Source organism: Myxine glutinosa, chromosome 11, assembly GCF_964187855.1.
Source record: "Myxine glutinosa chromosome 11, kmMyxGlut1.1, whole genome shotgun sequence".
Taxonomy (NCBI): domain Eukaryota; kingdom Metazoa; phylum Chordata; class Myxini; order Myxiniformes; family Myxinidae; genus Myxine; species Myxine glutinosa.
This window is the reverse complement of record NC_136271.1, coordinates 14,709,072-14,724,467: the sequence shown is the minus strand read 5'-3', so window position 1 is coordinate 14,724,467 and position 15,396 is coordinate 14,709,072. Positions and strand designations below refer to the sequence as shown.

Genomic DNA, 15,396 nt, shown 5'->3' with positions numbered 1-15,396 from the left:
GGAAAAGGAGTGGGGGAGACAGGGGAGTGGCAGAAAGGCGAGTGGTAGAGAGAGGGGTGTGGAAGGGGACCGGGAGTGTGGGGGCTGTGGGGGAGAAGAGTGAGGGAGAGAGGGGAGGGACAAGGGGGAGGGGGAGAAGGGCAGGGAGAGAGAGGAGGGGGATACTTTTACTTACATTTCCCGTCACTTGGAATGAGTACTCTTCCTAGTATACTATATTTTGTTCATCGTCTTCTCATGTCATTGTATTTCAGGTGATCATATTCTGATGGCCCTTCTGAACCTCCTATGCTCCCCATGGTACTTTGCAAAATGTCAGGCCTGGCCAACCAGTTCTTGACCGACTATGCCAAACTTCCCCTTCTCCAAACCCATAAGAAACTGGGATTAATTGGGGTCATTAAAAAAGTAGTAGTTGTAAGTTTCCACCTCATGACGTTAACCATGTAGTTTTTGTTGTGCAAACACTTCATACCTGCTGGTTTTATGTTCTATTTAACTTCGTTGATCATGGTTCATCTCTCTCCAGCTATATATATAAATTACTGTTCCCCTTTCCTCGTGAAATCAATGGTACACCTCAAATTTAATGCGACATTTGTACACACTAAGATTAAGATTTTTAGGACAGGATTCCCCGTGGAAGGAAAATTGCGAGGACATTCTCCCCTCCCTAACCCCTCGCTCTGTCTGACCCTCGTATTTGAAATATCATGCCATGTAATGAAATTGTGTCTAAGTTGAACCCAGGTGCTATGCTGTCTCCGACCACTGAGGGGCCTCCATAAGAACTCGGACGGACATCTCTCCAATTCATTCCTGACATTTATTCTGTGTGGTAGTGCATATTCGAATGGTGCGTATTGCTAGATGTTCCAGGCTTGCTTGTACCAACTGCCAATTCATTATTACTTCTATGATTACGGTATACTGATATTATTCTTGTTGATTTCTTACAGGTGTTGCTAGAGATGGATTCTGAATTAAACCTACTATTGGGACAATGTTGTAGATCTGATTTTTACAACAATTAATTCAGAATCTTCTCTTCGTCTTGAACGAGAACAACATGGCTCATAAGCTGATACAAGTTCCAATCTTTGGCGCGGACCCCCAAGCTCCGGACGCGTCTGCACAACTGCTACACTGGTTAAAGCTACTGACCAGTCACCTGGATGCGCAGGACGCACTCACCGATGTCACGAAGCTGGCGTTGTTGCACTCCAAAGTTAATCATACTGTGTACACGTCCATTTCTCAGTGCGCAACGTACGATACTGCTGTGGAAGAAATGAAACGTATTTACATCAAAACCCGGAGTGTGGTCTACACCCGATATCTGCTTGCGACTCGACGACAAGAACCCACGGAGACCATCAACCAGTTCGCTCAAGACCTCCGCCGATTACTGAAGGACTGTACTACCGAGACATGCACCCATGCACAAGTTTGTGATGATCTTGTGCGGGATTCTTTTGTTTCTGGCATCCGGTCACCAGTCATCAGACAAAGATTACTTGAAGAAGAAGATCTGACACTAGAAAAAGCTCTTCTGCTATCTCTTCTATACAACGAAGCGCAGAAACAAGCCGACGCGTATGACCGTCCATACGTCTGCAGGATTAACCCGACCGACACGACCAGAGAGAGCTACCACTGAGCAAGCGGCTGCTGCATCTTTGCCGGAATCGGAGACACCCGATGTGCTCGAGGATCTCGACTGGAGCGTGACAGCGGCCGTCGCTGCTGGACCCAAGCCAGGAAGTAACGCTAAGTGCTATTTCTGTGGGAATCGGAACCATCTCAAGTCAGTTTGTCCGGCTAAGGAGGCGACGTGTCATTTGTGTTCAAAGAAAGGTCACTTTGCAAAAGTTTGTCGATCATCTCCGGGCCGGCGAAATCGCTCGATGCTGAATGTGCTTCTCTCTTCGCCCGCTAAACAATCGGCGCCTCGCGCGGCCTTGATTGGAATCACCCCTCTCCATGGGCCCCGAGCTGAGCGCTCGACCTTGATGAGGCTTACCGCGCCGACTAAACAACTCGCGCAACCACAACGGTACGCGGCTCGACCGTCCTTGACAGGAATTATTTCGCCGCCCAGCACACTTCCGGGTTCGGCTTCCAGATCGGCGTCGAATCTCCACGCGTGGCATGAGCACGCTCTAGCGGCGGCACGATCGACCTACGATCTAGTTTGACTACACGACAGCAGGGATCTCCGCGCATGGCTCGAGCGACCCCTACCGACAGCCCGACCATCCCACGTTCGACTTCGACTACACGAAAGACATTAGCGGCGTCGGATCCACACGCGAGGCTCGAGCGCCACCTCTCGACGACTCGACTACTGCAAGGCCACCGGGCCTGTCCAGTGCTGTCATTCCACTCATGATTGAAGGAAAATTTGCGAATGCTTTAATCGACATGGGCTCCACTGATATTTATGTCGATTTATGACTTGTTCAGAAGCATGGCTGGCCGATTCTCGGGACAAAATGCAGAATCTTCATGGCTTCTCAAGGGCTATGGCTCAGCACTCGGGGAGAATGTCGACTAAAGCTTGCGATTAAGGGTCGAATGTTTCCGGATGTGCATTTAATGGTCTTACCAGCATTATGTGCAGAAGTTTTGCTAGGACACGATTTTCTCTGGCGACATGGGCGTTTGGAAATGGTATTTGGTGGTGCTGATACTCTTGCTGTGTGTGCTCTTGCAGGGATGGAAATTGAGCCACTGTCGCTGTTTCCCAATATGACTACTGACTGTACGCCGGTTGCTGTTAAATCGCGATGCTACTCACGGGCTGACATGCAATTCATTGCTGAAGAGACTGCGCAGCTCTTAAAGGAAGGTATTATAGAACCTAGTCGGTCGCCTTGGTGGGCCCAAGTTTGGTGGTATGAACCAAATCGCACCGCAAATGCATGGTAATCGACTATTCGCAGACGATTAATCGGTTTACCCAATCGGATGCCTACTCACTCCCGGGAATGGATTCTCTGGTACGACAGGTGGCACAGTACTCGGTATATAGCACTCTCGATCTACGTAGCGCGTATCATCAGATTCCCATCTCCGAGGCAGATCGCATCTACACTGGGTTTGAATCCGGACAGAGGTTGTACCAGTTCACCCGGCTACCTTTCGGGGTCACGAATGGGGTTGTGTGCTTCCAAAGGGCTATGGACGACCTCATTGCTAAGGAGAATTTAACCGGTGTCTTTGTTTATCTGGATAATCTCACGGTTTGCGGGTACGACAAAGAACATCATGATACTAATCTGAAGCGCTTCCTAAAGGTTGCACACAAGTATCGACTGACTATGAACGAGGCTAAATGTCGCTATTCTGCTCGAACGATAGATCTCCTGGGGTACACCGTGACCCACGGCTCTATCGCTCCGGATAAGAAGCGTCTGCGACCCTTGCTCGACATGGCCCCGCCCCACGATCGTGCTTCTTTGAAGCGCGCTCTCGGGCCGTTTGCTCATTATTCTAAGTGGGTTCAAAATTTTTCCGAGAAGCTTCGTCCACTTGTGGATTGCGATGCGTTCCCCATGAGTCACGCTGCTAAGGCCGCTTTCCATGGCCTGAAGTCCGACATTGCTGGCGCTGCTGTGTCGACGATTGACGAAAACAAGTCCTTTGTTTTGGAAAGTGATGCGTCGGATCACGCGATTGCTGCTACACTCTCTCAATTGGCGACCTATGGCCTTCTTTTCAAGGACTCTCTCCTCCGCGGAACGGAGACACTCGTCTGTCGAAAAGGAGGCATATGCCATCATCGAGTCGATCAGGCGTTCGCGTCCATATTTGCTCGGTCGATGTTTTCAAATCATCATAGATCAACAGTGTTGCCTTTATGTACGACACACAACATGCTCAACGCATTAAGAATGAGAAAATCACTCGCTGGCGGATTGAGCTCGCCGATTTCTGTTACAAAATCAAATATCGCCCGGGGCGAGATAACCTCGTTGCCGATGCTTTATCACGGCCTGCGCTGTGCGAGTCTCACCTCCTTTGAGGATCTGCGCATTCTTCATGACACCTTGTGCCATCCCGGCATGACGGGTTTCGCTCATTATGTGCGCAGTCGTAACTTGCCCTATTCCGTTGAGGATGTTCGTCGGCTTTGTCGCACTGGTTCCGTTTGCGCTGAACTCAAACCTCGCTTCTACAACCCTCCGATGGGTACGCTGGTCCAGGCCACTCGGCCGTGGGAGAGATTAGCAATGGACTTCAAAGGACCCCTGCCGGCTTCACCGGCTTCGAGTAATTCTCGTTACCTACTCACGATAGTTGATGAGTTTTCCAGATTCCCTTTTGCTTTCCTGTGCGTCGATATGTCTGCTGCTATGGTTATTCGGTGTCTGCAGAACTTGTTCTCTATGTTTGGGAATCCGGCCTATGTGCACACCGATCGAGGCGTGGTATTCTTGTCCCAGGATGTGAGGAACTTCTTGCTCCAGCATAATATCGCTTCTAGCTATACTACTCCATATAGGCCACAGGCGAATGGACAGGTAGAACGTTTTAATGGCATTATATGGAGAGCCGTTACTCTGAGCCTTAAGTCCCGCGGACTAGGACTGGACCGATGGGCTTGGTCGCTACCCGGGGCGTTAAGCTCGATCAGGACTTTATTGTGCACCGCTACAAATCAAACTCCCCACGACCGTATGTTTCGTTACCCGCGGTGTTCGGGCAGTACCCGTCCTCTGCCGGGCTGGCTTGCTGAGCCCGGACCGGCTTTTCTCAAACGTGCGGTTCGCACGAGTAAATATGACCCGCTCGTAGACAAGGTGCGCATTCTCCAAGCCAATCCCGAGCACGCTCGTGTGCTGTTACCCAATGGACGGGAGTCTACGGTCTCGGAGCGCCATCTGGCCCCATGCGGCGATATTGACGAGCTGGCTTACGGCACAGTTGATCCGACAATGGAGAATCTACCGGCTTCCCCATCGCCACATGCATCAAATCCGAATGGTTTTGTGGGGCTACCGCCATCACCCGATTTAGGCGGACATTCCGATGCGTGGGATTCTGGCCTCAGGGATGTGGTACCCGGTGTTTACCGGACCCGCGCCGGGAGAGAAATTTGCCGCCCCGACCGCTATGGTTGGACTGACTGACATGGACCGTTGCTAACTGATTACTCTGCTACTATGCTTTGCTAGCTTGATTTCAGCCCGAGCGGTAGTGCAGTTTTAACGGAGGGGAGAATGTAATGAAATTGTGTCTAAGTTGAACCCAGATGCTATGCTGTCTCGGACCACTGAGGGGCCTCCATAAGAACTCGGACGGACATCGCTCCGATTCATTCCTGTGACATTTATTCTGTGTAGTAGTGCATATTCGAATGGTGCATATTGCTAGATGCTCCAGGCTTGCTTGTACCAACTGCCAATTCATTATTACTTCTATGATTACGGTATACTGATATTATTCTTGTTGATTTCTTACAGGTATTGCTAGAGATCGATTCTGAATTAAACCTACTATTGGGACAATGTTGTAGATCTGATTTTTACAACATGCCATACATAGTTTTGGCCCCATCTCCCAATGGTGAAGAATCACTTAAAAAATTATACTAGCCGGATCTGGATCCGGATCTTCACCAAAACGGAATCGATTCTTCTTTGTCACACGCCCAACCTGTCCACCAAGTTTCGTCCAAGTCCGTCCATAACTTTTTGAGATATCCCGCTATGTATCGTTTTTGGCCCTATCTCTCAATGGTGAAGAAGCACTTAAAAAAAAAAAATTCTCATATCCGAATCCATATTCAGATCTTCACCAACATCTAATCGAATAGTCCTTGTCAGATACCCAACCGGTCCACCAAGTTTCGTCCAAATCCGTCCACAACTTTTTGAGAGATCCTGCTATGTATCGTATTTGGCCCTATCTCCCAATGGTGAAGAATTACTTAAGAAATTAAATAATTCTCATATCTGAATCCATATTCATATCTTCACCAAAATCGAATAGAATAGTCATTGTCAGACACCCAACCGGTCCACCAAGTTTCATCCAAATCCGTCCACAACTTTTTGAGATATCCTGCTATGTATCGTATTTGGCCCGATCTCCCAATGGTGAAGAATTACTGAAGAAATTGAATAATTCTCATATCTGAATCCATATTCAGACCTTCACCAAAATGGAATCGATTCTTCTTTGTCACACGCCCAACCTGTCCAGCAAGTTTCGTCCAAGTCCGTCCATAACTTTTTGAGATATCGCGCTATGTATCGTTTTTGGCCCTATCTCTCAATGGTGAAGAGGCACTTAAAAAAAAAAAATTCTCATATCCGAATCCATATTCAGATCTTCACCAACATCTAATCGAATAGTCCTTGTCAGATACCCAACCGGTCCACCAAGTTTCGTCCAAATCCGTCCACAACTTTTTGAGATATCCTGCTATGTATCGTATTTGGCCCGATCTCCCAATGGTGAAGAATTACTTAAGAAATTAAATAATTCTCATATTTGAATCCATATTCAGATCTTCACCAAAATCGAATAGAATAGTCATTTTCAGATACCCAACCGGTCCACCAAGTTTCGTCCAAATCCGTCCACAACTTTTTGAGATATCCTGCTATGTATCGTATTTGGCCCGATCTCCCAATGGTGAAGAATTACTTAAGAAATTAAATAATTCTCATATCTGAATCCATATTCAAATCGTCACCAACATCTATTCGAATAGTCCTTGTCAGATACCCAACCGGTCCACCAAGTTTCGTCCAAATCCTTCCACAACTTTTTGAGATATCCTGCTATGTATCGTATTTGGCCCGATCTCCCAATGGTGAAGAATTACTTAAAAAATTAAATAATTATTATATCTGAATCCATATTCAGATCGTCACCAACATCTATTCGAATAGTCCTCGTCAGATACCCAACCGGTCCACCAAGTTTCGTCCAAATCCGTCCACAACTTTTTGAGATATCCTGTTCAAAAACAAACAAGACAGGAGTGAAAACATAACGTTCGTCCACTTTTGGTCGCGGAGGTAGAAACACAGGTTCAGTGCAGCACTTACTCTTGCAGTTGCCGGTGTACTGAACGCTCAATGGTCTCTGTCTGTCGCAGCGTGCCCAACGCAGCAAGCACTCGTTCTGGTACGTGGTACCATCAGTGCCACACACCTGAGCGGCCAAAGAGGCATCGCACTCAGGTGCGCACACACATCGCGGCAACCTCTCCGTACTGATCTTGCACTCCTTGTCAGTGCCGCACTCGACGCCCTTGCATGAATCTTGGGGAAGAGGATGTTTGGGCCGTGGAAAACAATAGTTGGATGGATATACAAAACCCAGGTTTAAAATGACCATATACCCCGAAATTTCATACTATAAATTTACATCCCATTAAAAACCCAACATGAAGCAATGCCTGCAGATGGTCGATATATAGCCACCCCCAGCACCTCCTAAGAATCCAAACCTTTGCACGGCTGGCAATCAGGAGCACCCGTGTTAAAGAACATCCAACGAAAAATGGTCTCGGTTGAAGCGTCGTCATTGGTCCAGCTGAGCTGAGACTGCTTTCCCGCGCAACATTCCGCACGCTCCACTCCGGACATGACGAGGACGCGGCAACGACCATCGCTCGCCTGCTCCGACCAGCAGTTCCCTCCTGATGGGACAAATGGCCGTGATGGGCAGCGGTGGATTAACCCTGCTGGCATTGGTGTTTATGTGTAAGATGAATCCGTTGATCTGGTGGCATGATGGGGGAACTTTGTGGATTTAAATCCATAAGGATGACTATTGATGATGTGATGTGCATGGAATTCGAGTTTCAACCTTGGACTTAATTTCATGAAGTTCTGCTGTTGTGAGTGAATAACTATTATAATTCGTACATAGTACACAATTGGTTTGCATTTATAAGCAGTGGCTGTAAAACACACACACACACACACACACACACACACACACACACACACACACACACACACACACACACACACACACACACACACACACACACACACACACACACAAAATATTACGGATTCGTCACTTCCGTTGTTGTGGTTTTCATCCCCTTGAAACATTTCTGGTTCTATGTAGTCTACGATTTGGAAATTTTTGTGTGAAGGTTAAGAGGTGCTAACTAATAGTCACCATGGTGTTTGACGCAGGAGAGTTTGCGGCATCCCCTAATGAGGCACAGTTCCAAGCATTAAAAAAATCGGAACTCTTCATATTGGCCAGACATTTTAACTTGGAGGTCCGAGTTAGTATGAAGAAGGCAGAGATGCAGACATTGGTGGTAGAATCTCTGGTGGGACAAAGAACATGGACAGAGGTAACCTTGGATTGGTTACCCGAGGAAAAAGAAAATGTGGAGCTCCGGAAAAGAGATGCAACTGCAGAGCCAGGAAAGGTTAAAAGCAGAGGAAAGGAAAGCAGAAGAAAGAAGAGCAGGGGAAAGAGCAGCGGAAAGGAGAGCTGCAAGTGAACTCGAGGAGAGAAGAGCAGAGGAAAGGAGAACTGAAAGGGAACTCGAAGAAAGAAGAGAAAAGGAAAGGGCAGAGGAACGAAGAGCCGAAAGGGAGTTAAAGGAACATGACATGTAGTGTCAGAGGGAACTTAAACTCAAGGAGCTGCAAATAATGGAAGAACGGGAAGAGGTAACATCCATGCCGGCTAGTTCGACAACTAGTCAGAACACCTGGGATGTTGGTAGGCATGTGAGGCTGGTTCCACCCTTCAATGAAAAGGAGGTAGCAAACTTTTTTTTACACTTTGAGAAAGTGGCTCGAATGCTAAAATGGCCTGAGGAGTCCTGGACCATGTTAGTGCAAAGTGTTCTGGTCGGTAAAGCTCAGGATATTTTTTCGGCTCTACCAATTGACCAATGTGCAGATTATGAGATAGTGAAGAAAACCATTCTCAAAGCCTATGAATTGGTCCCTGAAGCTTACCGGCAAAAATTCCGGAATGACAGGAAGAGGGAGAGTGAGACCCATGTGGCGTTTGCCAGAATGAAGGAAACCATGTTTGATCGGTGGTGTGACTCGAAGGGGATTGGGAAAGACTTCAACCTGTTGCGACAATTGATCCTGGTGGAGGAATTCAAACAGTGTGTCCACGAGGACATTAAAGTACATCTGGAGGAAAAGAAGGTACCAGAGTTGTATGAGGCAGCAACCGTGACAGATGACTATGCCTTGACACACAGGATGGGGTTCCACAAACCTAACTTCTCGCCTAAAATTAGCCAGGGGAGTTATGGTACATCCGGTGTGGAGAACGAAAATTCATGGGGGCGGCCTAGAGAGGACAAATCTGATACCGCGACTTTTAGGGATCAGAAGACTACAGTTCCAAGACAGACCTATCTTCCGGGGGTCTCGAGGCAAACCACAAGTTTCTCCTCCGGGCCTACTTGCGCTGTTTGCAAGAAACCTGGAGACGATGTCCCACTGTTATGCCCTGGAAAGGAAAAATCAGGAGCGGAGTCAGACTAGTACAACTCCGAATGCATTGGCAAATGTGAGAAATCGCTCTCAAAAGGGTTAAAAACCATTTATTTCAGATGGGTTGGTGTCACTGGATGGAGACTTGACTAACCAGAGACCTGTTAGGATGTTGAGGCACACGGGAGCACATCAATCTTTGATGCTTGAGGGCATTTTGCCATTGTCAGAGAAGACGGCAACTGGTGTTAGTGTTCGTTTAGAGGGGGTTGGTGGCTGTGTTAAAGCTCCACTTCATGTCATCCATTTAGAGTCTGATTTGGTGTCAGGACCGGTCACCGTAGGTTTACAAGCCACTCTTCCTGTAGAGGGAGTATCTTTTGTTATCGGGAATGATTTGGCCGGTGGTCAAGTTTCTGGTAACCCGATGTTTGTTGAAAAGCCTAGTATGGAAAATAACACTGCACAGTTAGAGCAGGAGATTCCGGGTATCTTTCCATCCTGTACCACGACTCGTGTTATGAGTAGGAAGCATCCTGTACCCTGACGAGAAGAGGAAGTACCCTGAAACTAAGTGTCAGCACACACAAGTCAGGGATGGAGGCAGTGTTGGCAAGCTCTTTGTAAGTGGACTGAACTTCAACACAATGGAAGATGTTCTGGACTCTGTCTTCGGCAGATATGGACCGTTCTTGGAAGTGCTGCTGATAAAAGACAGGGAGACCCAAAAGTCAAGAGGGTTTAGCTTTGTCACGTTTGAAAACACAAAGGACGCCAAAAATGCAGAAAAGGATTTGGGTGGCAAGGATTTGGAGGGTCGGACCATAACAGTAGAGAAGGCAGGCCATAGGCGTCGAGGGGGCTACAGAGGAGGAAAACGTGGAGGTAGTTTCAGGGGTGGCTATGGCTCCCGGGGTGGGGGTAGTAGTTTTGGTGGTGGCCGCAGTCGATATTACTATGGAGGCTCCCAGCGTTACGGCAGCTCCCGAAGGGATGATTATCAGGGTAGTGGCCGAGAAGGAGACCGCTATTCACGTGACTACAGCGACAAGCGGTCCAACCGTGATTATTATGAAAGTTAGGAAGAGTTGAAGCACTGATTGCTGTGGAGCAGCCGAGCCAAGATTCCTACATGGATTAACCGTGAACGCCACGTTCCTAAAGGCGTCCATGTAGTGAACTTTCCTGCATGGATTAACCGTGAACTACACGTTCCTAAAGGCGTCCATGTAGTGAATACTTCCAGGCCTCACCACCCAACAACCATGGAACCTGGCTCTCAGCTCAGCCTCCTGGAAAAAGTGCTGTAGATTTGTTTGCCTTTGGATTTTTTATCACAACCCCTTAACCTTCATTCAAAAGAAACTAAAAATAAAAATCAGAGGTTGATGAGATTGAGTTTGGCTTTGCAGGGGTTCAACTTGGAAATTGAGCATGTAAAGGGCAGGGACAATGTCGTTGCTGATGCTTTGTCCAGAGTGAATTAACTTTGGAAATCTCTGTAAGTTGTTTGAAGTTTTGTTGCTTTATTTTTGGGAAATATTGATTATTGTTGCTCATGGGAATTGATGATTTGGGGTGTGAGTCTACTTTTGTTTGTTTAAAGAATTTTGCCTACAAAGAAAGTTTTCACTATGTTCAAACTTTCTTTCTTGAGGGGGGGAAGTGTTACGGATTCGTCACTTCCGTTGTTGTGGTTTTCATCCCCTTGAAACATTTCTGGTTCTATGTAGTAGTATTATTATTGTTTGAGGGAGATAGCCATTATTATTGTCACAAGGTAAAAATGTTAATGTTAAATGAAACAGGAAACCGGATCGGGAACCGGAAGAGGAGGAAGAAGAGGAGAGAAACGGAGGCGGGGCGAGTGAAGTCGGACAAGAAGCGAGTCGCTTCAAGCTCCGTAGCGAGCATTGTCGAACAAAAGTCGCGAGTGAACTTTGAGTTCCTTGAAAGGAATTCCTGCGATAGGTGTTACCGCTGGGATTGAGAAACCTGCGTGGTCAGATTTGGCGTTGGGATTCTGACGAATCATCGCCGGGTCGTTTCGACTCAAGTACGAGCCATCGGCCATTTTGACCCTCGCGCTTTGTTCATTGCAAAAGGTCTTTGCTACGCGTCAGTTCTGTCACCATCCTGTCGTCTGTAGGGGATGTGTGTGCGCAACACGGAGTTTGAAGATTAACTTGCGGTTCGCCGACTGAACAGTGAACGTTCATATCTGGAGGGCGCCTTTGGATTTCCCATTCCTCTGTGAGATTGCCTGACACGGTTTTGGACCACATGACTCTTTATGCCGCTTCGGCCGCCTACGCCTGTGAGCTGTTTTGGCAGTGTGACCGGGCCCGTCATCTGAACGGGGTTCGGGTTTCGATTTGATCTCGCTCTGACACTCGCTGGAGGGGATCACCTTTGAGTTATAGAGACATTGGGGAGTGTTCTTTTCACTCACTTGGAGCACAGTGAGTTATCTTACCCTAGCTGATGGTACCATCATAAGATGTGTTGATTGTATTGTTGATTGCTATCATTGTTGTATCGTTATTCCTGTGTGATTTTTAATACATTATTTGTTTGTTGATAACCATTGGTGTGGTTTCAATATTGATTTTGACACGGAATAACACATTTTTTTTGCCGTGGCTCCTCTCGGGGTTCGGAGGTACACCGTGACCAGGGGGTCGGGGAGGAGCACATACCAATAAACACACTCACATACATAAACACACACACACACATAAACACACACACACACACACACACACACATAAACACACACACACACATACATAAACACACATGAACACACACACACACACACACACACACACACACACATAAACACACACACACACATAAACACACACACACATAAGCACACACACACACAAACATACACGATTCGATTTTTTTTTGGATAAAAAAAAAGATTAAAAAAATCGCTCTATAGTTTTGTCTCAATATGCATGTGTTTGCATGTGTTTGTATCAATATGAAAGGTAACATAAAATGATCTCAGATTATTATGTGTGTGTGTGTGTGTGTGTGTGTGTGTGTGTGTGTGTGTGTGTGTGTTCGATTACAATATTAAATATTTTCCTTCGGGGTGTAGGGAAGTGTTTTATCCCCCAGAAAAAAAAGAAAAAATAATTGATTTCTTCAAAATGCCAAGAGGATTAGAACATCACCGCGGGCAACACCGGGTACTCCTGATAGTTTAGTATAATCGTCCATCAAATGTTATTTTTTTATTTTCGAGAAATTGATATAAATAAGTATTTATCTTTGTAACAAAGATAATATATTATTTATATATATATGTATATATATATATATATGTGCCACATTACAGTTTGATTTTGACTTCCATTGAACTATTAGAATCTCGTTCTTAGAACATTCTGAACGCTATAAGAGATACTTTAAAAATGTTTGGTCCAATGGTGCCGGTGGGGTACAAACTTGTCTCACCACAAGCAAAGAGTGATTATGAAATATAAATTATATATTAATTTATAATATAACTTCAGATAGAATGAAATCTGAAAGATGCAGAAGCACCGACTACATCAAGCGGGATCCGATGAACGCACAGAATGAATGGTAAGAAACCTAAATTACAAACACAGATCCAATCAAACTTTAGGATTTGAAATTTCTTACACATCATCTAATTGTTTAAATCTGATAAACTCCTTCATGGTCAGAAACACACAAATTCATAACTAAACTGGATTTACAGGGACAGGTAAATCAAGGTGGCTTCAAGAAATTCAACTATCTCAGAAATTGGATTCAGGAAGATTATTGTAGTCCATGACGTCATACGTTATCCATCTTGATATGTTAGTGAATTATAACATCTAAAATAAGGTGAATGAACTCGCTGGGCCAATATATTTTATCATGGTAAACACGCGTCCCTGTCGATGTAACATCACATGTACATACGTTAACCCATAGTGGTTGTCCGTGCTGGAACACGTACCCCGTACTCGGACCACCTGTAGAACTTGGAACCAAACGCAGAGGAACAGAAAGGAGATGCTCATAGTGACTGCCATTCCGCACGTCCGTCCTGCACCTTGTTATGATCTGCTTCGTTCTTACCTGGGTTTTTATAGTGTGACAGGCCCAGCCCCTGCAATGGGAGCGCAGAGGGGGGGTGAAGACGCCCAGCGCCCGCCTCTTGTACCCAGATGCCACCCATGCCCTCCCAGACCCACTGTACACAACACGGGGTGGAGGTTAAGTTCAACGAGTCTTGTTAAGACTCAGATCATTAACATGCTTATTGTGTGAATAACACACACACACACACACACACACACACACACACACACACACACACACACACACACACACACACACACACACACACCCACACACACACACACACACAAACACGTGCATAGACAAACACGCGCATACACAAACACATACACGCGCACACACACAAACACACAGACAAATATACACACACAAACACGTGCATACACAAACACGTGCATACACAAACACACACACACACACACACACACACACACACACACACACACACACACACACACACACACACACACACACACACACGCATACAAACACGGCAAAGACAAACACGTGCAGAGACAAACACGCGCATACACAAACACACACACACACACACGTGCATACAAACACGGCAAAGACAAACACGTGCAGAGACAAACACGTGCATACACAAACACACACACACACACACAAACATGTGCATAGACAAACACGTGCATACACAAACACACACACACACACACACACACAAACACATATACACACACACACACACATATATATATATATATACACACACACACACACACACACACACACACACACACACACACACACACACACACACACACATACACACCAAATGCACAAACAAACCAGCTATTTGAATTCATAAATAGAACGTCAGGTAATACAAAATGCAAGTACCTGTCAGTAATGTGACTTCTGATTGGTCATTTGTTGCACCAGCCTCTTTTGAAGATTGGGGTAAGGCAGGTGAAGGCACCTCATAGAGTCAGGCAGGTAAAGGCATGTTGCAGAGTAAGTCAGATGAAGACACCAATTGGTGTAAGGTAGGTGAATCACCTTGCACTGTAGGGTGGGTGGAGGCACATCATAGTTTATGAGGAAGGTGAGTGAGGGTCGCAGTTCGTTCGCTTACGCAGAATGACTGTCCAGGTGAGTGATGAGCAACCTCGCAACCCATAGGTGGTAAATAGAGCCTGTACTAGAAACGCTTCCCATTACTGGTGTATATTCTCTTTCTTAAGCTCGTGTGGTTCACTCTCCATTCAATAATAGTAAATTTAATTGTAACATAAAATTGAATTTAATTTATTGATTAAAATGTTATCACATGGCATGTCAAAAAAACAGGATGTCTGTCTGCATTCGTTGTTGACGTTAAATATCCCATGGTGTACTTTACGAAGAGTAGGCGAGCTATCGCCGGCACCACAAACAAATTACAAAATCCTGCCCTAACCAGCAGAGGGCACTGCATCAGCAGCACAGCGTCGCCCTCAGCCAATGATGCTACCCCACAGATTTGTGCTGCATACGAACGAAGAAGAAGAAGACCGACAAATGATTAACTAGAGAGTTCATAGAACACGATACCCCACGCTCTGTTGAAGTATATACGTCAATTTCAATTAATCACGACCCTTATTCACTATAATAAGACAATGTTGAGTCACAGTTTAGGAGATGGAGGCTTTATTGATCGTCATTGAACGCAGGGGTGTGAAGAGAATGACAGATCTGCAATCTGGTGGTGAAAGAAGGCCGCATTCCAGTGGACTGGGAACTGAGTACCCTCGCCCCTCTATACAAGGGGAAAGGTGACCCTCTGGAGTGTGGCTCGTACCGAGCGATAAAGTTATTGGAGCAT

At 46.1% G+C, this 15,396-nt stretch overlaps 1 protein-coding gene across 1 annotated transcript in view; it reads right to left on the bottom strand.

Moving 5' to 3' along the window:
• LOC137436205 (follistatin-like) overlaps positions 1-13,538 on the bottom strand; it is a 58,257-nt gene extending 44,719 nt beyond the window's left edge. Inside the window, exons 1-3 of the mRNA XM_078786409.1 lie at positions 13,441-13,538; positions 7,469-7,660; positions 7,065-7,280 (exon numbers count right to left, since the gene is read on the bottom strand). Coding sequence (XP_078642535.1) covers positions 7,065-7,280; positions 7,469-7,660; positions 13,441-13,516 — 484 coding nt within the window. The 5' untranslated portion in view covers positions 13,517-13,538. The remainder of the gene's footprint in view (positions 1-7,064; positions 7,281-7,468; positions 7,661-13,440) is intronic.
• Positions 13,539-15,396: the final 1,858 nt, after the last annotated feature.